The 22980-nt window shown below is 40.6% G+C and overlaps 2 protein-coding genes across 4 annotated transcripts in view; both read right to left on the bottom strand.

The window, feature by feature from the left end:
* Positions 1-22980, bottom strand: part of PHF6 (PHD finger protein 6) — a 321601-nt gene that overhangs the window by 249864 nt on the left and 48757 nt on the right. The gene's annotated exons all lie outside the window — the stretch shown is intronic.
* Positions 20953-21238, bottom strand: LOC116812054 (mitochondrial import inner membrane translocase subunit Tim8 B). Its single transcript, XM_032757642.2, has one exon. The coding sequence runs from the start codon at positions 21236-21238 to the stop codon at positions 20987-20989; it is 252 nt and encodes an 83-aa protein (XP_032613533.1). The 3' UTR covers positions 20953-20986.

The following is a 22980-nucleotide window of genomic DNA, read 5'->3' as shown; positions in this document are numbered from 1 at the left end:
GCTGCTTTTCCTGCGCCTGAGATGAGTTTATTTTATGGAACTTATTTGGCTACAGAGCTCTACAACTGCACAGAATTTTAGAACCAGGTGAATTACGACAACTCTTTCAATTCACAACAATGAGAAGTGGGATTTGGGGGCTAATTTAAAAAATGATGTCAACGTCCTCCATACAGCAACCAAAACAAACCAGGCTGATTTGCTGAATCTGAAGTTAACACTTATTTTCATCTTATCATTATCCTAATATATTAGTTCCTTTCTCACCTGATTTCCCAAAAGTGATTAGTGAAGCTTTTCAAAATGTGATGAATTTTTCATCTTCAATGCTTTCTGAACGAACTATTCAAGTATTGTTCTTTCCAATTTCAACCCTCTAGGAGGCAGAAGTCAACAGATCTCTCTTCCCTTTGTTGCAGGAGCTATTTAAACTTTCTGCTATACCACATCCTTTCTCTGACCGCGCTGACTTCCAGGAACTAACCTGTGGTTTTGCAAACAGAGTATTTTCCATAGCGGGTTGTATTAGTTATTACTGACATTCGTATATTCTGAAGGTGTGCCTCAGGGGTTTTACAATGGGCTACTAAAAAAAAATTCAAAGAGCAATAAACAAAAAACAAGAGTCTTGCTCAACCATCTAAATGTTAATTCATTTGTTTTTTTTACTTAGCATTTTATTCACTGACTTAGGCTCAGCAAATGTGAAAAGAAAGAACAAAACTGATCCCCCATGGTCCCTAAAGTGTTTTTCTCATGACTTTTATAAATAATTCAAGAATACATAATCTTTCTTCTGAAAGTTCTGTTAACGGCTCCTGAGAATTAAGCTGTCACTACTGGCTCACTTTTCTGCTCTGGGACTAGCTCTGCTGCCTTTCAGTCCTTTATCCAACAATCTGTGAGACCATCTTCTTTCATAGTTGGGGATTTATTTAATGTAAACTATTTTGATTTTTTAATGATTTAGAATAAATTATATAGGCTAGCAAAAAAATCATTAAAAAGCAGACTCTCGTCATGCTTATTAGAAGACCAGTTTTCTGGGCACTTTTAGAAAGTCAGGTTGAGGTTGTATGTCAGGGCTCAAGTTTCACAGCCATCTCCACTTTGAAACATAATATATAAAAGCCGTGTTTTTTTTTTTTTTTTCAAGAAATCAAGTGTGTTTTGTGCTTAAGTGGGAAACATTTCAACATTTCAACTGTAGTCAAGCTCTTCACTTTGAAATAGAAGGATCCGAGGAAAGTGATGGCTAGTTTGCTGCTGAAAGAAAGAATCTCTGTGAGATGTTACTGCTGTCCTTTTGGCTGAAATGGTGACCAGCACTAATCCTAAAGGTCAAGCTGATAACAATACTTTTTCCAGTAGGGCGTTTTAATATCATTCAGAAAGCTAAATCTATTAAATGAAAGGGCTAAGCTAAGCCCAACCTCTTCATACTGATAATTATACAATTTCAATTTTGTTACTCACACATAAGGGCTCAGAATTAGGGCAGCAGGACAGTTCAATTGTATGATAGTATCTTAACCCTCAAATAACTTAGTATGTCCTTGGCCTTTTGAAGCATTTGAGAAACAATGTAAATGCTTAACCATAGGCATGAACCAGGTAAGGCAGGAGGAATTCACTTTAACTCTGAGTTCTCCAGTTTTAAATTTCTAAAAAACATAAACAGTTTTTGCAAATGCTGACACCCTAAAGGTGGTATTCTGGTAAGGAAGAGAAACATTTGATAAAGTATATCTTAGTGAGAACAGAAGCTACATTGTTCCATCTCCCACATTTCAACTAGGAAGGCCTAGGCATAAGAATTATTTAGTATTAGCTGGGTGTGGTGGCGTGCACCTGTAATCCCAGCTACTCAGGAGGCTGAGGCGGGAGAATCGCTTGAACCAGGGAGGTGGAGGTAGCAGTGAGCCAAGATCACGCCACTGCACTCCAGCCTGGGCGATGACAGAGTGAAACTCCATCTCAAAAAAAAAAAAGTATTTAGTAGATACTAAATTACTTAATTTAGGATTATCTGGGTTCTAGTTCAGTTGTGTAACCTTGGGCGAATCTCTTGAATGTGCTGCGCTGCACTGTTTTGATGAGATGGTCTTTAAGAGCCCTTCCGGCTCTACAATTCTATGGTTTTTATGAAGACTTTCTGTAGTAGTTTGATCTTTTGTGTGTGTGTGTGTGTGTGTGTGTGTGTGTGTGTGTGTGTGTGTGTTTGTGTAGGCACAAACCCACACAGATATACACAAACCCTATATATGTGCTATGTACTAGTTGCTATGGGCAACCAACCACAGAAAAGGAAAGCAGTGGTGGCCAAATTTCTCACAGATTTGGAGGGCCTAAGAAGAGCTGAGTTCAAGCTGTATCTATTCACTGACTCAAGTGAAATGCTACCTGGCCAATTCTCTGCAGCCTTGGTTCTAGAGCACGGCAGGGGGTTGGGGTGGGATGTAAGGGTGATTAAGCTACAGAGGTTGGAATCATGGCTCCTCCACTTGATCCTTGTGTGGCTTTGGTCAGTTAAATAACTTTAGTTTCCTCAATTGTAAAATGAGGAAATGGTAAAAAGCTTAGCTTTTAGGGCTGTTGTGAGGATTTTATGACTTTATATAAAGCGAAAACACTCAGAAGAATGCTTGGCACAAACACGTTCAATGTTAGCTGATATCATGAGATGAATATGGAGTGAACCCCTTACTAATAGGGATGGCTCGATGATCTGGAAACACTGGCAAAGCAATATTAACAGCTAATAGCCACAGTGTGGACGATTAATAAGAGGGAGGTACTATTAATGGAAGTGGTTGGTGCCAGAAGATAGCAAAAATCCTGTGTTGTTCAATATGGTCGCCACTAGCCACATACAGTATTGAGCAGTTAAAATGTGCTTAGTCTGAAATGAAAAGTACTGCAAGTATAAAATACACATCGGATTTCAAAGACTTAGTATCAAAAAGGTAAAATTTCTGATTAATAGTTTTTAGTACTGATTATATGTTCAAATGAATATATTTTTGATATATTGGGTTAAATAACATGCTTTATTGAAATTAGTTTCACCTGTTTCTTTTCACTTTTTTAAAGTGGTTACAAGAAAATGTAAAATTGGCCAGGCGCGGTGGCTCACGCTTGTAATCCCAGCACTTCGGGAGGCCGAGACGGGCAGATCACGAGGTCAGAAGATCGAGACCACAGTGAAACCCCGTCTCTACTAAAAATACAAAAAAAAATTAGCCAGGCGTGGTGGTGGGCGCCTGTAGTCCCAGCTACTCTGAGAGGCTGAGGCAGGAGAATGGTGTGAACCTGGGAGGCGGAGCTTGCAGTGAGCCGAGATTGCGCCACTGCACTCCAGCCTGGGCAACAGAGCGAGACTCCGTCTCAAAAAAAAAAAAAAAAAAAAGAAAATGTAAAATTGCATGTACTATGTGTTACTATCTTTCCATTGGACAGTATAATTCTGAAGTGTTAAAGGAATCAACTGGGGCCGGGCATGGTGGCTCATGCCTGTAATCCCAGCACTTTGGGAAGCTGAGGCTGGCAGATCACCTGAGGTCAGGAGTTTGAGACCAGCCTGGCCAACATGGTGAAACCCTGTCTCTACTAAAAATACAAAAATTAGCCAGGCATGGTGTCAGGTGCCTGTAGTCCCAGCTACATGAGAGGCTGAGGCAGGAGAATCACTTGAATCCGTGAGATGGAGGTTGCAGTGAGCCGAGATCGAGCCATTGCACTCCAGCCTGAGCAACAAGAGTGAAACTCCGTCCAAAAAAAAAAGAGCCAACTGTTCCTGTGCTTAAAGTCTTTCTCCAGTAGTCTCTTACTGGAGGTGAAACCACCACATGACCCACGTGACTCTGTCCCAGAAAGTTCCATTTCCCTCCCTCTCTGTCACATGTCTGTGTCATAAGCTTCCCTCGGAAGCTCTGAGGGAAGTCACATTCAATTACTGACACCAGCACTGGGCTATACTCTGACTTACTAATCCAACAGTAAAGCTTCCACCATGGCTTTACTGTTCTCCTTTGTGGTGAGAATAAAGATTTCTGAAACAGTGCTGAGTGACAGGCTGACCTGGCTTCAAGCACAGGCTCCATCATGTGCCTGCCATGCAATATCATTCAAATGACCTAACCTTTCACAGCCTCTGTTCACCATCTAGAACAGAAGGGTAAGATTAATAATTACCTATTTAGTAGGATCATCATGTGAGATATATCTCATATATCTCTCATATATCCTGTGAGATATATTAGACATCTCATATATATGTATATATATCTCATATATATGTATATATATACCTATATATACACATATATATACATATATATACATATATATATATATAGAGAGAGAGAGAGAGAGAATTTATAACAGTGCCTGGCACATAGTAAACACTCAATCAATGTACAGATTATTAATCCCATTTTTGCCTGGAGCGTTTTGCAGGATGAGGTGGGTTTGGATTGTTAAATCTCTTCTGAGTTTAGGTTAAAAAAAAAAAACTACCCAGGTTATTCTGCTTATGAATGATAAAATGATGAAATCTTTAAAGATTTAGGATTTCAGGTACTAGTAGGGCCCTGTTTAAGGAACAGATGGAGTAGAGATAGCAGCTAAACTCATTTTTAGAGGCCCAGTGGAAGTGAGGAGCAGGCTTCTTGAATGTGACATAATTGAAGGGGCAGGGTTTATATTGAATTGTGGTGTTCGGGATTGCTGAGAAGTGACAGATTGAACAAGGTAGGTGGAGATCTGAGTTGTTCACTCAACCTCTGTAGGCCTAATTTTCTGCCAGTGTAAAAAAGGGACAACCTCAACCATCTACCTCACAGATTTCAGGTGAATGTCAAGCAAAATAATGTGCATGCTGATGTGCTTTGGAAACTGTCAATAACACCTGTAATCCCAGCAGTTTGGGAGGCCAAGACAGGAGGATTGCTTGAGGTTAGGAGTTTGAGACCAGCCTGGGCAACATAGCAAGACCCCGTCTCTACCAAAAATTTAAAAAATTAGCTGGGCATTGTGGTGTGTGCCTGTAGTCCTAGCTACTTGGGAGGCTGAGATGGGAAGATTGCTGGAGTCTGGGAGTTCGAGGTTACATTGTGCTATGATTGTGCCACTGCACTCCAGCCTGGGTGACAGAGCAAGATCTCATGTAATAATAATAGTAATACCGGCCAAGCACTGAAACAGAGGCCACAGTTTATTATTCTCTTTCTAAATACCTAAATATGCAATTGAAGCAGCATGGAACTCAAGTGCTATGGTAGTTCAGGGAAGGCAGAAATCACCATGTGCTGGACCTAAGGAAGGCTTCCCATGGGAGGTAGGACTTGAAGTGGCCCTTAAAGAATGAGAGGAGAGAGAACTAAAGACCATTGATTTGCCCAAATCTCTGTCACATGTCCATGTCATGAGGTAAATTACTAATCTACTTTGCACACAACCATCGTCAAAGAGGTTCCCAGAATCCTTCTGTTCACTCACATGAAGGCAAACCCAAACCCTTACTGATAGCATAGAAGATGAAGTAAAATGCAACTGGAGCTGCAGACTCTCATGGCACTTTTATGGCTCATTTTTCTATATAGTAGGTCTATGTGGAATAATTTCACATTTATTCCTGATTGACTGCACTCTCTGTGACCAAATGTTTTGTGTTAACATGTACACCCACAAAAGAGACACTTTTTTGGCAGATTATTGAATACTTAAATAAGCACCTTAAATTTGTGAAAATTTATAACTTAATAAAGAAAACGCAGGAAAATAAAGGAAAAAGTTCATGATACAGATAAAGAGCTACAGTCTAGTCTCCATTAATTATCTGCACACCATCTCAGTTCTCTCTCCAGAGGTAACTAACTCATTACTACCATTATTGCCAGTTAAAAGGAAGACCTGAGAAGCACGGGGGTGGGGTTGGGTGAAAGAGGAGCAAAGAGGAGGGGTACTGAGATAAAAAGCAAAGATTTATGGAGTGGGAAGAGACCTCAGAGGTAATCTAGTAAGTGATTTGCTTAAATGTCATTCAGCTAGTTAGTGACACAGCACAGACTCAAGCTGAGATCTCCAGCTTCTCACTCCAGGTCCCTTTCGACACTATCGCATAGTTCTGGGAGAGGGAGGTTAGAACAGTCAGTGGGAAGGGAAAGGCCCAAATTCCCAGCCTCGGTCTTCTTAGATTCTCAACCCCTCCCCCTCGTTGAGATGCAAAAACCTCTCTCTAACTAACACATTGAACTGGCTTCCCTTAATCTTCCCCTACCCCTTTCTACTCCAAGTCACCAAAAGGAACTTCTGTATGAGCTGTCTAGGTCTTTACAAAGAAACTCCCCGGAGTTATCTTTATTTACTAGGGGAACATTGCTTGATCTCTCAGTTACATATTTTTAGAGAGAGTTAAAGAATTGCTAATGTTATCTGGTACTTTACATATGGTTCCTGGGCGGTAGTAAACACTCAGGGTTGAAAAAGAATTTACAAAGTGGAAAGGAGCTGGCATTTCTGATATCCCTCAATGCAAATATTCAACCTAGTCACTAGGCCAACAATGGATGTGTCAACACACTCTGAAAGGGGTCTCATAAAACTACAAAGTTGAGGTTCTCTCCACCATCACAGAATTTACAATCTGGTTGGGTGGATGGACAAAGCTCGATTATTCATAATGACCTCAACAAAGATATGATAATACCTCACCTCATTAGCATGTTAGCATATGCTATCAAATATGATAATTGTAAACTCAGATGAACGATTTTTATTCTTTTTCCCTATAAAAGGCTGGGGTGGGGATCCAATTCATGACATTCCTAAACAACAATGGGGACACTGTTTTCACATTGCTCATTCCGAAAGGCATTTCTGAAAGCTAGAGATAGATGCCTTTTAGAAAGTAGACCACATTTTCTGGCACAATACTTAATTTATTCTCCTTTGATGACACGCCTGGTGGAATGAAGGAAATGGGGGGTGGGCATTCCATAAAACCTGATGAAGCAGAATTATAACACAGACGGTATAACAGTTTATACAATATTAACAGCTCTTTTAATGTTAAATTAGTACATACAAAGGCATCGGGAGTAAGGTGTGTTGCTCCTTCTTATAGTTGAAGAAAAATCTAAGAAACAATTGACATGTGAGGAAATTGTCGACTTGCAGGTTATGAACGTGAACATAAAGTTACATTTTGATGATCAAATGTTCATTATTTGGTACTGTGATCTGGGATTCCAATCTGGACTGGGGATGTGAGGGGGTGAGAAATCAAGCAAGATTTCCCTGTATGACAGCTAGGTTTCTCAGAACACTTGAGGGGGAAGATGGTCGTTATGTGTCTTTTCAGCTGGTACAATCAGATTGTAGTTAAATAGTGAGAATGACTAGATTGTTAAATTTTCTCCTGAAACCCTCTCTCTGTGCCTTGCTTGCACTGCTGGTGCCCCAAACTTTGGCAGCGAGAAGTCAGGATCTTGGCAAGAAGTCTAAGAAATATGCATATGGCATCAGCAGGAAAGAGAAAAGCAGGAAAAGAACATTTATTGAGCATTCTGAAGTGCCAAGCATTGTGATCATTGTGTGATTTGTAGATTTCACACACGATCTCATTTAATTTTCATAACGGTCCTACAGGAAAATCAAGCTTGAAAATAAGTCAAAGACTACTTAAAATTTCTTTTAAAATTGACCATAATAGTGTCTTTCTTTATCCTGGCTCTGTGACAATGAGTGGAGGCATTTTAGTCAGGCCATTTTTGGGGCTTCAGTTTCCTCATCTGTAAAATGAAGCGATTAGGTTAGATGCCCAGTGAGAACCTTGCCAAACCTAACATATTGGTTCAAACCATCCTTTAAAAGATTCTCTGCGGCCGGGCGCGGTGGCTCACGCTTGTAATCCCAGCACTTTGGGAGGCTGAGGCGGGTGGATCACGAGGTCAGAAGATCGAGACCACGGTGAAACCCCGTCTCTACTAAAAATACAAAAAAATTAGCCTGGCGTGGTGGCGGGCGCCTGTAGTCCCAGCTACTCGGAGAGGCTGAGGCAAGAGAATGGCGTGAACCCGGGAGGCGGAGCTTGCAGTGAGCCGAGATTGCGCCACTGCACTCCAGCCTGGGCGACAGAGCGAGATTCCGTCTCAAAAAAAAAAAAAAAAAAAAAGATTCTCGCTAAGTCATTTCCATGTTTGATGCTGTTATGTATAGTATTTTTGCCACAAACTTAGCATTGAAAGAACCTAAGCACTTGACCAGGAGTCAGGCAAAATGAAAGACAAGTTGGAATTTGGGATTCTTTTTGCAAGTCGTGCTTATCTGTCTAAGGCTAGATATGTAGCTGCAAATGTGGTAGTGTTAAAAGCCAGCAACATTAATTTTAGAATTAATTTGCTAAGAGCTTTAGGTCTTAAATATCATCAAGACTTTTATGTAAACTTGGTAACACTGTTACTGGAGTTTAAAAAACATGCAGTGCGCATGCAGGGATTAATCAAGTGTAGAGATTAGTTTAAGAATGGTGGGTTTGAATTGTAAATGAAATAATTGAAATTGCAGAAAACCAAGGGACTATACACCAAAACAAGGATAAAAAAGGACACTTTGTTTATGAACCAAAATATAAAATGAATCCTCTCAACTTTTATATTTAAATTTCTGACACAAAAGTAAAAATTGACTAAATGTAGGACTCTCCCCACCCAGCAGATTTTAAAGATGTTATAAACTACTATTTAAAGAAAATCCTTTTGAAACTTACGGAAGAGGGGTAATTAGTTGAGTGGGTCAACAAGGACTCCAACTAACACAGCAAAGAAAAATTGGTTCTTGCTTTTGTTAGGTGATTAACCAAACTGATGGGGTCTATTCAATTTCTAGTTTGTTGATTATCTTCAGACACATTTAGTTTTAAAAAATGACTTGGGTTCAGGATATCTAGTAAGTAATAAAAGATATAATATTCAGATAACACTGATAAATAATATGTCAGAAGCAAGATTATATTTTTGACAACTGGAAAAAACATGAAAGCACTGCAGAAAAAACTTGATTAAAACACACAAAGGAAGAAAACACATTTTATTTCAGATCAAATTGAAGAAAGCCCAAAGTAGTATGATTGGGTGTGAAGGCTATTAGTAATTGCAAGGTGTGTATCTTACTCTAAAGAAGTTACATATCACTGTTCATCAAGATCTAGTGGTTTCCATGCTTTTGTTTAAATGGTCTTTAAAGCAAAACTGCAAATGAAATAACTATGAAAGGATTTACAGATTAGTCAAGTATTACATTCTAAAAATATAATTTAACCCCAGATATTCACTAGAATTATTTGTCTTGCTGTTTCTCCAAAATCAACAAGCAGACTCTATATTTAAAATGGCTTTGTTTATTAGCCTTGATATCCTCCAAGGAAACACTGAACTTTGATCTAGTTAATTAATTATAAAAAACATAAAAGTTTAACCTGCTATAATACAGTATCTTTTTGTAATACATACCAACATATCATGTTTGCTTCTTTAACCTTAAGTTCTTGAAAACTTAAAACAGATCCTAGAATAATGTTTAGTTAAGCAAGTTTATCAATTTGATATCTAAACATTTTCACAAATATGCAATCCATACTTGATCATAACGTGCACATTTTCTTCTTGTTTTTATCTACTAGCACATAAACCATTTTAATTATTAAAGATGGTTTAATAAGTAGCAGCTATAGAAATGGGATCACTAAAAGCTATAAAGGATCCGTTCGTCTTAGGGATGTTAATCATTTTTTAAATTTAGGGAGTAAAGTTTCAAGTAGTAAAATTCATTAGGGTTTAAAAAAGTGAGGGACGAGATGGACAGCTCACTCTTTTCTGAAAGAATAAAAATATGCGCAGAGCTCCAAGTAGGGTCATAAATTATATGATTTTAAATAATAAAACTGCATCTTTCCATCTTTGATTTTTAAATCAGTAGTCTTCCTGTTGACTTAGACATCCTTTCAAAAATTTCAAACGTAAGCTAGATTACATTTGTTTTGAGAAAATAAAATCTCCCCTTTCGTTTTAAAAGTAGATGTCCTCTGTAGGCTGTATCTGTTGAAAGATTCCCTTTTACAGTGAGTGTTAGCCCTGTTATTTAGGTTGTTGCAAGCTTTCATTGCAGTCCTTTCAGGCATCTGGATAATTCAACACATTTCACTGCGCCTTCCTCCTCAGCATAAAAAAGGCCAGACAATAGTTCTACTTCCTTCAGCAATCACAAGTCAGGAGACAGTTAAAGAGAATCTCTAAGCTTAGCAGAGTACTACCAAACTGAGGATAAATGTTATCTTCGAGGAGAAAAAAACAGAGAAGCTCCAAAAAATACCATTTTGCCCTCTTTGCACATAGGTAGTAGAAGATTATCATGCTTTATTTTAGTTATAGCAGAGAAAATATTAAATAACTTAAAGCTTCCTAACTTAAAAGCGTATTTGTCATCTGGAGTTTTTACTTCTCAATCATGACATTTTCAATAACAGACTTATTGGTGTAAGATTATTAAATAATGAGATAATTTTTAATACCATGATTTACTTGCTTTGGAAGACAATGTTGTTATGGTGATGAGGTTTTAGAGACTGTTTTGAATGTAAAACTTTATTTTTTATTGTGTTCCATACCATGACATATTTTCCACTTAGAAAATTTATAATGGTGCAAAGATGGACAAACAATCAGAAAAGTGATTGAAAAAAGTGATGTGTGTAAAATATTTCTGGTTTATAGCTTTTTCTCTGATTATAGTATTACAGTCTGTTAGCAATTTTATGGTTTGTAATACCAGAAGTTCCACTTCTAAGGTCACATAAACAGGAAAATCAAAGTGTTTCAAACAGAGTGTAAAAATACCTTTAACACTATTTAATCTTAATAGCGCATCACTTTAATGTCTACTGAGTCTATTCTCAAGGTGGGAGAATTAATTTGAGAAATAATTTTTCTACTGATGGCAAGCAGGTTATTCTTATATCTTTTCAATATTTGCACACGTATTTTGATGTAAAATATTTGACATGTAAAAAATACGGCTGTTAGTGAGAGGAAATTGTGTTTTAACATACTACTGAGAGAAGCAAGGACAACAAGGTAATTTTAAGGCATCACATAATAGCAAAATTAGCTCCATGTTGTAAGTTCTAGTACCAATATATTTCAACTGAATTATGCGAGATGTAATTTAATTGTATTGTAATTTAATTACTCTTTTGATTTAAAATAAGATTAAATCATTACTAGAGATAAGAAATGTTTGTAAATAGACACTTATTCTAAAAAATCAAAGTTAGCAAAGACTAGCTTGTAAAAGTAAGGTTTACTTACAAGTAAAATTTAGTAAAATGTGTATTTTAAACGTATTTGTATATCAGAAAAGTTGATCCACCTTCTGGTGCCATTTGGTCTTCATAAAATCCTTTGAGATTGGATAAGTATATTTTTACTTTCTACATTTTTAAAAACAAGTTATATTAACTGTGCATGTTCAATTAGTGAAATTTTCTGCTTCTTATCAAGTGGCAAATCTTTTGAAATTGATATTTAATTCACATGGACGCTATTTAGTTGAAGATGTATTTATTTTATTTACATGATTTATGTTGCCATATGCTATTGAAAAGAAATAAGATTCAGAAATTCATTACTGACTCTAATTTTTCTCTTTGTTCTGCTGACACAAATTTTCATAAACAAATAAAGGCCTGGTCCAAAAAATTCAAATTTCATTCTTTCAGGCTGATTTGTGTTAATATGATTGGCATTCAAAAGAAGATTGATTCATCTAAAAACTGTGAAATGTTTGCAAATAAAGGAATACTTCGTTTAAAAAATAAAGTTAGTAAAGACCAGTTTTGATAGACTTCTAATGAAATCACAGTTCCTGCTCTAGGATTAAATAGCAAAATAGCATTTGAAATACTTTGTTTGGGATCCTCCACCCCCATTCTGTTTAGTGAGTGTTCTGATCTGCTGGCTTTGTTTTAGGCCTCATGGGCATGCACATGAGCACATGAACACAGAACCACACAAATGTAGCAAAACACATATTTCAGTGGGACACTAAACTTCTCATCCTGGGCAAAACTAGAGTGTAACAGACCTTAACTGCAAGTGTAGTTCAAAAATGTAGAGTAGTAAATACACATAGAACAAAAGCTCTATTCTAGTTGTGTGAGGAACATAATACTCTTAAATTACTTTCTGGTTTCCATGGGGACCTTTTTGTTCTAAGATACCAATCATTAGGTTTAACACAGCCACTTAATATTATTTCTAAATCAAGTAACATGATTTCTCAACTGGGTAAAATGTCAATTTTATTTTTAAAGGTGTTCAAATCCAAACTACTTGAGATTGCTGCTTTATATGGCATAATTAAATCTAGAGGTCAATACAGAAGAATCCCTTCACCCCTTTTCAAGGCAGAGGAAAGCTCAAAGTGGGTCTATTTTGCGGGGAATATTTTGCTGGGCATTCATCTGTTTTTCTTTGAATCCATCATAAACTCAAAATAGTGTCAAGAATTTAAAGTTGTGATGAGAATCCTTAGGCTCATGAAAGATAACAAGTTCTCCCTCCCTTTGGCCAGTTTCCATACCTTTCTTACACATTCTGACAGAACATCTGGGCTTTCGTGTAGGCATGTATTCTATATCATATATACATACATGTGTATATACGCACACTGGCCAGTCTGTTTGGTCATAAATGATGTGACTGGGGGATAGGAGTTGTGGCTCCTTTATTTTGCAGAATGCCTTAGTATTGTTTGTCTCACAATACTGGGAGCCAGCAGGAGCCCGGTGGGAGCCTGGAGCCTTAAGCCCCGGGCTGTGGTCTGGGGGAGGGGATGGGGTTGCGGGGTCACAAGCTCTTTGCTTTTAGCCTCAGCATGACCACAAGTTTTAAAGCATGAAGGGATCACGTGCTTTTCTTTGAGCTGTTAGTTATTCTGACTTTTTGGGGGGGGGTGTGTGTGAAATGCTTTGTTCTTTAGATTTTTTTGATTCTCTAGGTATTTTGGCCGATGGTTAAATTTTTTTTCCAAAAGAAAAAGACAAAAATAAATCATTTGGTGTATCAAAATGTCCTAGTTTCTCATAATCTATATCTTGTACTTAGTTAGTTTTACCTTGTGCTAGACAGGTACTGAGATGGAATAAATTATTTTTGCCAGTTGGGAACTTGATCCAGACATTCTATATGTTGCAAATCCTTAAAAAAAAATAAGAACAAGAAAATATCCTGGTAAAGCAATCTCAAAATACCTTATTCCGGGTATTGTTCTAGCTTTAAAGGGAAGGAGGAGGACTGGGAGGAGGGGTGGGAGATGGGGGGTGGCGAATAGGAAGACTGGGAGGATGTCTTGTTTAATGAACTGCTAAAACTTTTGGAAAATTTTAAGCTAGTGAAGTCCCTCAACACGGTATTTCCATTTGAAAACCTTTACTTAAATATGTCATTCTTGGGGAGTTACTTCTACTTGTTCCCTTTAATAGGATGATTTCATCTTTTCCAACCTTCTTCTGTCTCTCCAACCAAGACACATAGACTCCGAATGCCAAATAAAGACTTTTGAAGATAATGAGATTTATTTGGGAACATTTTCCAAAATCAGGGTAATGGGTTTTTTTGTTCTGATGTTGAAGAGGATGAAGATATATTTACTCATTGACCCGGGAGCTCTGGCTGCAGCTGTAGGACACAATTAATTATGCTAATAGTTGGTGAGGAGCGGATGTAGCTCCCCCAACCCCCCTTTTTTCGAGGGGAGGGGAGTTTGGCAAAAGGGGAAGGAGACGCCCTGGGGTCAGATCACATGATATTATCTTCGCGCCACTTTCGCAAAAACCCTTTTTTTTACTCCAGGTTTTGCTCCAGCTCAAAGGTACTGTTCTTATCTTGCTTTAATACAATGCTTCTTAAAGTCGGGTCTAAGTTCTCTTCCCTCCCCCTCCTCTTCTTTCCACTGCTAGTCGTTACCATTAAAGGTCGAAAGTTGCATTGCAGTCGGTGCAATCTCACAGGAGGGATCTGGTTGGGTAGTAAACTTCGGGCTGCGTAGTTTCCAGAAAGTATCACGCAGACGTGCCAGGGTAGGCTGCAAGGTCTGTTGCATGAAAAAGGGAAGGAAGCCCACCTGTGCGAGTGACTCGCGTTGGAGAAATGATTGTGGTTTTCGTTGCATCCACCGCTGATTCCTGAGGGGCACTGGCAGTTCAGGTTGGACTCTTTCGCGGGCCAGGGGCGGGAGAGGCCAGTCTTTTGTAATGTTTGCCTGAGCTACTACTGTGCACCAGTGCACCAGGTTGAGAATCACATGGCGCCCTTGTCCTCTTCTGGGCTTTGGGCTGCCACAATCACCCTGGTAACAATGGTGGAAAGGAGGGGTCTGGCTTCATTTTGCACCCCTTCCCTCCTTCCTTACCCCCGCTTGCCTTCCAGGGCTTTCCTCCTCCGACCCAGCGTGCTCACTGGTCTCTGATTTGTAACCTCGTCCCCTGCACACCCCCGCCCACCGCCCCCCGCCCCGCACGCTCCCCAAATCCCATCTTGCGCCTGTGTCCGCCAGGGACGCGGAGAAGGTATATAGCCCGGTTGTCTCTCATTTTGCCCGGTGTTCAAAGTCTGGTATGCTTAATTCCATTTTGATTGTGCGTCTTAAACTAAGACATCATTTTATTCTACAGAGTGCTGTCGGGCTTTGGCCTTGAAGCGGCCCGCCCTCAATTGGTTCTCATTAGCGGTGGAATGAGAGGAGAAAGCAAGATAATTGCACCGTATCTCCCGCACATTTGCGCGTGTATTTGGTGGCTGCTACCGTTGATACCTGCCAAGAAACCCTGATTTAGTGGGTGAGGAGGGCGCCTGGCAAGGGCGAAAGCCTCCCAACAGTAGCACAAGGTGCTAGGGGTTAAAACTTTCACATGTGCATAGAGTAACTCGTGTTTGTATTTCTTCCCTCCTCGGGCCTTAGGAACACTTTCAATCTAGCGGCGAGGTGGCGCGCATGCGCGCGCCGGGTTGGGGACACCCCTGTCCCACGGCTCCGTGGGCCTCGTCGTCTGTCTCCGGTGGGGGACTCAGGCGAGCGCCGCGGGAGCGAGATGGGACAAGGTGGTAGTGAGTGCGCCATCCTGGCCCGGATGCCGGTGGCATCCGCACCGGCTCCGGCCACCGCCTCTGCCTGGGCCGCTGTCCCAGGCGCGCCTTTAATTAAGGACTCCAGCTTGAGGGGAAGAGAGAAGGGAAAATACCGACTGCGCTCCGCCCGTGGGTAACTGGGGCTCGGTGGGGTTTTCGCTTTGGCGGGGTGGGGGTTCCGTTTCCTAATTCCTGTGCAGGCCGGGTGGGCGGGGGCGGGCTTTTTTCCCTGGGCTATTAAAGGCAGAGGGGCGGGCTTTTCCCAGGGATATAGCTACAGACAGAGGGCCAAGGGGACGGAGCGCTCCTCAAGTGGTGGCAGGGAGGCTTGTGGCCCCGCGTCGCTCTGGACAGGGGCGCCTTGGGGTGAGATGTGCGCTCGCGGCCCTGATCCATTTAGTGGACGCTTTTTCTCACTTCTCTTCCCCCTCTGGCTCCGCGGGCGACTGCGCTCGCACCCGGCCCCGGAGCGCTCGAGCTGCGCGCTGGGACACGGGGTGTACGTGTGGAAGGGACACCCGGAGAAGGGCGGCCCGTGCGGGATCGCCGCGCTCTCCACCTGCGAGGGGCGGGCCGGAGCCGGGTCCCGCGCGCGGTTGCCCGAGCGGGTGGCTGGGCAACAAGGGAGCCCTTCGTTGGGGCAGCTGTGATCCGGTAGAGTTGACTGGTTGGGTGGGAGGAGACGGAGCGGGCGGGACTTGAGAAAAGCAAAGTACCAGGGTGCGGTTGAGGGGTGGCGGGCAGCGCGCGGGAAACGACTCCCGTTTTCTTCTCCACCGTTGACCTTTAGGTTCTTGGAAACCTTTGGTGGTGAGGGTGTGAAATGAGGGGGTGCACGTGGAGGGAAAAAAGGGACTCCCCTCCCTCTTGGCTTCTCTCCCACCAACCCGGGAATGGAGGGGGAGGGAGGCGTGGGCTTGGCGCGTTTTTGGTGCTTTGAATGGAGGACTCCGTTTCCCATGATGCTTTGTTTCTTTCTCTTTAATTTCGGCGGCGGCTGAGGCTGCACGAGGACTGGAGCGCGTGGTGTGAGCAGCTGGAGCACACCCTGGACGCGCGGGCTGCTCGCGGACTTCAACGGGAGCATTAGGTAAGGGTGTGAGAGACGCGGGAAGAGGCAAAAGGGAGCCACAAAGGCGTACAGGGAAGGATTTCTTTCTTTCTTTTCCTTATTATTATTATTATGTGCAATTTAAGGGGTTTGGAGAGTGACTGCCCAGCGTGCGCGAGGGATGCCAGATGAACCGCTAATTAGCAAAAGGTAGTAACTAGAAGGGCGCCCTGTCTGATGGCCGTGGGGCTCAGTTTGGCCAGGTTGGGTTGGCAAATACTATGCATTTTGAGTCAAGTTTGGAGTATTTTTTTTTAATGGAAAAGAAATCTTTACAGGTGTAGAAACCCAATTTAAGGGGAAAAATGTTATTTTTCTCATTTCTATACTAAATCCATTCTTCCCTAATAGAAAATTGATTCCAGATTGATGTATGTTTTATAAATCAGTTTAGTTTGTAAAGACTTTTAAAGACTCATTTAGTGGCATAAGTATCGTGACGAAAGTTCAACATTTAAAATTCCCTCACTCGTTTAACGTATTACAAATTCTGTCCCAAACGTTTTTGTTTTTCTTTTAAACAAAAGTTACCCCATCATGGAAGAGATAGGGGACCCTGTGGGCCTTTTTCACATAGAGGCTCACTTCCTTGCTGTATGTTCTTAGGTAAAATAAGCACTTGGAAATGGGAGAAGGTTTTCTTATGGAAGATAATGACATGAAGGGAAGAAGAGCTAATCTGCCTACTTCGGTTTAATGGAGAAAATGGGTCCATAAATGTTTAAACAGAAGTAGAGCCCTTTGAAATAGATCAAAATGTGACATCTCTCAGCCATCTGTGCATTATGTGAAGACTGTAAGGCTGTGTTTCTTAAACCAGCTCTAAAATTTCTCTCATTTTCTATTAATGGGGTGGGGGCTGGGAATATTCATTTAATCTAACAGTCACTTTCCGTATGGAGCCCAAAAGCTCTGAATGATCTGAAGACTCGAATACTCATCCTGGGTTTTACATGCTCCTTTCTGTAGGTCCTCCTCTTATAAAATCAGGGTGGATAGAATGGGCCTGCAAATTACTGAGATGCAGATATCAAATTTTCTTAGATGGAGAGGGGGAGTCCAAAATCCGCTTATACATAAGAATTGGACTTTTTGCAGTTGCCAGTGTTATTCGTGTTCAATTCTGTGTAAATAATTGAGATTATTAATATTTCTCAGGATTTGGTTGAAACCACAAAACCTAGCTTAGACTCTAAGCCAAAGGAAAGCCTGTTTCAGGAATATTAACTAGTAGTTTACTTGTTTAGTTTCTAATATGTGTGTGTGTGTTTTGTTGTTTTAACCAGGTGAGTCCCCATGGATCTGTGAGAATGGAAAAGAAGAGCTCCTGGAAGACTTAAAATTTTGCTACAGGAATAGGCCTTGGCCATGTAAAAGTGCTTACAGTGCAGGTAGCTTTTTGAGATCTACTGCAATGCAAGCACTTCTTACATTACCATGGTGATTTAGTCAATGGCTACTGAGAACTGTAGTTTGTGCATAATTAAGTAGTTGATGCTTTTGAGCTGCTTCTTATAATGTGTCTCTTGTGTTAAGGTGCATCTAGTGCAGTTAGTGAAGCAGCTTAGAATCTACTGCCCTAAATGCCCCTTCTGGCACAGGCTGCCTAATATACAGCATTTTAAAAGTATGTCTTGAGTAGTAATTTGAATAGGACACATTTCAATGGTTTGTTTTTTGCCTTTTTATTGTTTGTTGGGAACAGATGGTGGGACTGTGCAGTGTACGGTTGTGTACAGAGGATAAGATTGGGTCCTAGTAGTACCAAAGTGCTCATAGTGCAGGTAGTTTTGGCATGACTCTACTGTAGTATGGGCACTTCCAGTACTCTTGGATAACAAATCTCTTTTTGATGGAGAGAATATTCAAAGACATTGCTACTTACAATTAGTTTTGCAGGTTTGCATTTCAGCGTATATATGTATATGTGGCTGTGCAAATCCATGCAAAACTGATTGTGATAATGTGTGCTTCCTACGTCTGTGTGAACACACCTTCATGCGTATCTCCAGCACTCATGCCCATTCATCCCTGGGTGGGGATTTGTTGCATTACTTGTGTTCTATATAAAGTATTGCACTTGTCCCGGCCTGTGGAAGAAAGGAGGATTTTTATCGTCTTCTTATTTTAACTTTTAAAAGCTGTAAGTTCTGATATTTAGTCATTGTAAAATGATCTGTTTTGCTGTTGTCGGGTGGATCACGATGCAATTTTGATTAGTATCATAGGAGAAAAATTGCACGGTATCCATCTGTAAACCGCAGGACCCTTGTTGGCGACATTCCTGATCAGTGCTACAGTAAGATAGATGGTAAAAAATCCTTTCTCTAGTTGCTGCTATTAAAACATAATTTGAAATATATTTGGATTTCTAAAAACTATGATAGCTAATTTATAAAGTATGTGTTTTGGAACTTTGGTGAATGATCAGATTGTTACTGAATGTGAATGAACCTCAAAATAAATGAAATTTATAGATCTGAAAAAATGACTCTTTTTAAAAAAAAAAAAATTAGCAATGCTAGAGGAGTTTGTAAAATATCTCTTGGGAGGATCCTAAAGGAAAACTTGGACATAGCTGCTTTTCTAGTTTGCATCTACATAAAGCACCAAGATGCCTAATTTTAGGAATTTTATTACCCTGACAATATTTGGATGACATGTACTAATTTTGTTTTAGTACACGTGCTCATTCTTAGGAAGGGAATGAAGAGTTGTAAACCAATGAGACACATACCTTTAAGGAACTGGGCACATTTTGAGGTCTGACAGGAGAGAAGAATGAACTTGTCAATCAAACTGTTTTGGGGTTCTCGGAGAAGAGGATTTGGTGGCAGGGCTACTGAGAGGGATAGCTGCTGCCTTGCTTTGGAGTCTAGCAGATGGAAACCTGGATGTGGGCCTACTGTTAATATTTAGGGTTCAGGGGGCTCCGTAGGGTGACTAACCTAAAGCAGAAATTTCTCATGCCCAGCTAATTAGTGGTTTGAGACTGAACACCTAAAAAAGGTTATTTGGATCCTTTAGTGGTTCTTAAAACTTTAGCACTTACTAAGACATAGCCAGCCAACCCCATCTCCAGAGATTCATTCAGTAGGTCTGGATGGGGCCTAAGGAATTGCATTTCTTTATTTTTTTCTTTTTGAGACGGAGTTTTGCTCTTGTTGCCCAGGCTGGAGTGCAATGGCCCAATCTCTCATTCACCACAACCTCCACCTCCCGGGTTCAAGTGATTCTCCTGCCTCAGCCTCCTGAGTAGCTGGGATTACAGGGGTGCGCCACCATGCTCGGCTAATTTTGTACTTTTAGTAGAGACGGGGTTTCACCATGTTGGTCAGGCTGGTCTCGAACTCCTGACCTCAAGAGATCCACCCACCTTGGCCTCCCAAAGTGCTGGGATTACAGGTAAAGAATTGCATTTCTAACCTTTCCCTAGGAGCTGATGCTGCTGGTCAAGACACCATACTTGCAGAACCACTGCTCGAAAACAGCTAACGACCTCAGCTTCTAGTTAACAAAGGAAGTTGTTTATTTTAAACTTCATAAAATTAAAAGAACTTGAAGCAGGGACTGGCTTGCTTTCCAGTTCTATGTTTCATATTTTAATGTTAATCTTTAACATCATGTATTTGGCAAATGAAGAAACGAGGCTTGTGGTAGTTTTACTGTCTGCCAACATGAACATTTAGTTCTCATCAAAAAGGTGCTGCCAAACTAAAAGATGGTATCAGTATGTGTCATTCTTACTTCCTGGTGCCATGGAATTTTCTAATTTTGAAACTCTTTTGATTTTTCCTCATAACATCAGTCCATTTTAATCAGTAAGAGGAACTCTCTCCGAATTGCATTTTAGTCTTGAGCTAGTTGCCTAAGGCTTCAGTTTCCTCATTAGGGGAAATACAGTGATAACATTGGTCTACCTCAAGGATATGTGGGTTAAGTAAGTTCTCTTTGGTGGTGGCGGCTGGGGGGATGGATTTTAATTGTTAGTGATGAAGTGAAATCTTAATGAAAAGAGACTTAGGGTAGTAAATTCTGTCGTCCAGTATTAAGTATGTGTGTGTAATTTTTTAAAAGTGACTAATGCTTGAGGCAATTATACAAACATAAATAACTACAGGTATTTCCTGTGCTGTCTAATGCTGACTACGTTGTTGGTGCCTAATCATAGTTAAGTTTGATGTGGCAGCAAAGAAAAGGGTCTCCTGCCCTTTAATAAAGTAGCTCAGTAAAAGAGGGGATTAAAGCTTATTTGTTGTAATCCTTAGCACCACCAAACCTCCACTTTAATAATACAAGTTTATTGTCCTAGTGGTTCACTGGTGCTTTACCTAACGTAGCTAGTATGCAGACAGTTACTGCAGTTTCCACTTTTAATAGGCATGTGTGGAGGGGCTGTGTTCCTTAGGATAGGCCACTCTGCCCACTAGAGTCAATTCCCTCATCTAAAGTTAGGGCCGACTTTGATGATCCAAGGACCCTTTCTAGCTTCAAAAATTCTATATTTGCTCAAGTTAGACTAATCCAATAATTCTTTTTTTTTGAAGATTTCATCTTGTACTTTTTAGCACCAACAGACTTGATAATAGCCTGATGCTGATCTGACAATGGGTTGACAGCCTTCCCCCACTGGCCCTTAAGTCTGCTTAATAATAAGTCCTTTGCTTCTGTCATTCTCCTGGGGGATGGCCTACTGCCCTCCTTTCTGTACAATCTGGGCAAACCGACTGGTGATGGCAAGAGTGGTGTCAATGAAGTGGTCTACACAGCTGGAGAGACAATTTTCAGTGCGAGAGTCTAGGCGATTCCCTGGCTTCTCCACACATTTATCCCAACATAACTCCATGAAGTGATGCACCTGTGCAGTAAACTGCGCCTTCTGCTGTTCGGCGGCCACCAGGCGCTGCAACTCCGCTTCATCGGCTTCACCCAGCTCCGCCATTGTTCACCTCAGACTTATCCAATAATTCTTCAAGTGTTTTGCATTGAAGTCATTTGTCTAGAATACTTGGGAATGGGTTAATTTAAGTCATTGATCATGGGCACAATTAGTAATATCTACATACGGCATATACTCATTTTTAAATAATTACAGTAAGTTCAGTAGAAGCACTGCCGGGTATAATTTCTATCTTTGGTTCAGACGGTAGTTCAATATCCCATGGCTTTCCAAAGTCATCAGTATGGGCATTCATTCCCCTAGACAGAAGAGTCAATGTGGCACAGGTATGAATGAGCCTAAACATACATCACCTTGGAAGTTGCTTTTCTGGCAATTGTCAGTCATATTAGTTTTGAAACAAGGGACATATAGCAAAAAGGGGGGGGGAAGTTATGGTATAAAATTGTAGCTGAAAGAATCCCTACTTACAGATCAGAGTCCAGCTTTATTCTTTATTAGGTGAGGAAACCGAGACCCAGGAAGAAATGACTTGCTCCAGGTTTGAGAAAATAAACAAATTAGGGACCAATATGATCAATGCCTGCTAGAAGTTTGGAGGCCTGGAGGAAGGCAAGTAACCCAGGCCAGGGACGGAGCGCGGCTGGGTCAGGAAGTACTTCCCAGAGGCAGTGTCGGGGGCAGTTCCTGAGGGGCATTAAGGCAGGCAAAGAAGGCCAACGAGGGGTTTTTTAGGCAGAGTCGTTTTGCAAAATGTAAGGGAAGGAAGACATCAGATGGGAGCTCTTCCAAAGAACAGCGTTTAGTTCAGAATGTCTGGTGTGTGTGAGAGGACAGGTGGCCCAGGGCCAGATTACAGAACCTTGTCCCAAATGGAAAGGGTAGTCACTTAACAGTTTGAAGCAGTGAACTCCAAATTTACCATTTTAATAAGATCTCTCTGATGACAATGTAGAGTCTGGCTGGGAGAGCACTGTGCTGGAAGCCAGTTAGGAAGCTGTTTTACAGATGGGAGATGAGGATTTGCATCAGGACAGAGGCAGAGGGAGAAAGACAACAGACAGATTTCTCCTACAAATACCTGGGCACATTTAATATAATTCCAATCAACATCTCAATGGGATCCTACAAGTACATGGGTACATTTAATACAATTCCAATCAACATCTCAAAGGGATGGTTTCCAAACCACCATAATTCTAAAGTTCATATGTAAGAATAAACATGGAAGAATAGTCAAGAAAATACTGGGAGGCAGAGCACGGCCGCTCACACCTGTAATCCTAGTCCTTTGGGAGGCCAAGGCGGGAGGATTGTTTGAGCTCAGAAGACCAGACTGGGCAACCATAGTAAGACGCTGTCTCTAAAAAAAAATTTTTTTAATGAAAAAGAAAATACAGAGAAAAAAATCACAAAGAGGAACTTGTATTAACATATATTAAAACTTATTATAAAGCAGCATTTAAAAAGTGATGCTAATGCAAAAATAGATGTCTATTGTTGAGATTCCTGTTTTGACTGAAGTATATGTAAGTATTTAGATTATCATTAAGGAGCTATTCAAAATTGATAAAGAAAAGATGGATTAGTCGATAAAAGTTGCTGGAATATTTGGTTAGCTATCTTTGAAAACAAACAAAACAAACAGCTAGAGCTCTCCCACATCCCACACATCAAAATAATTCCAGATGGATAGAGGGTTGAATATAAACAACGAAACTGCACACTGCACATTACATTATTCTCTCTACTTTTCTCTTATTTACAATTTTTATAACATTTAA

Source organism: Hylobates moloch, unplaced genomic scaffold, assembly GCF_009828535.3.
Source record: "Hylobates moloch isolate HMO894 unplaced genomic scaffold, HMol_V3 SCAFFOLD_7, whole genome shotgun sequence".
Lineage (NCBI taxonomy): Eukaryota > Metazoa > Chordata > Mammalia > Primates > Hylobatidae > Hylobates > Hylobates moloch.
Note: the sequence above shows the minus strand (reverse complement) of the source record. Positions and strands in the feature narration are given on the sequence as shown.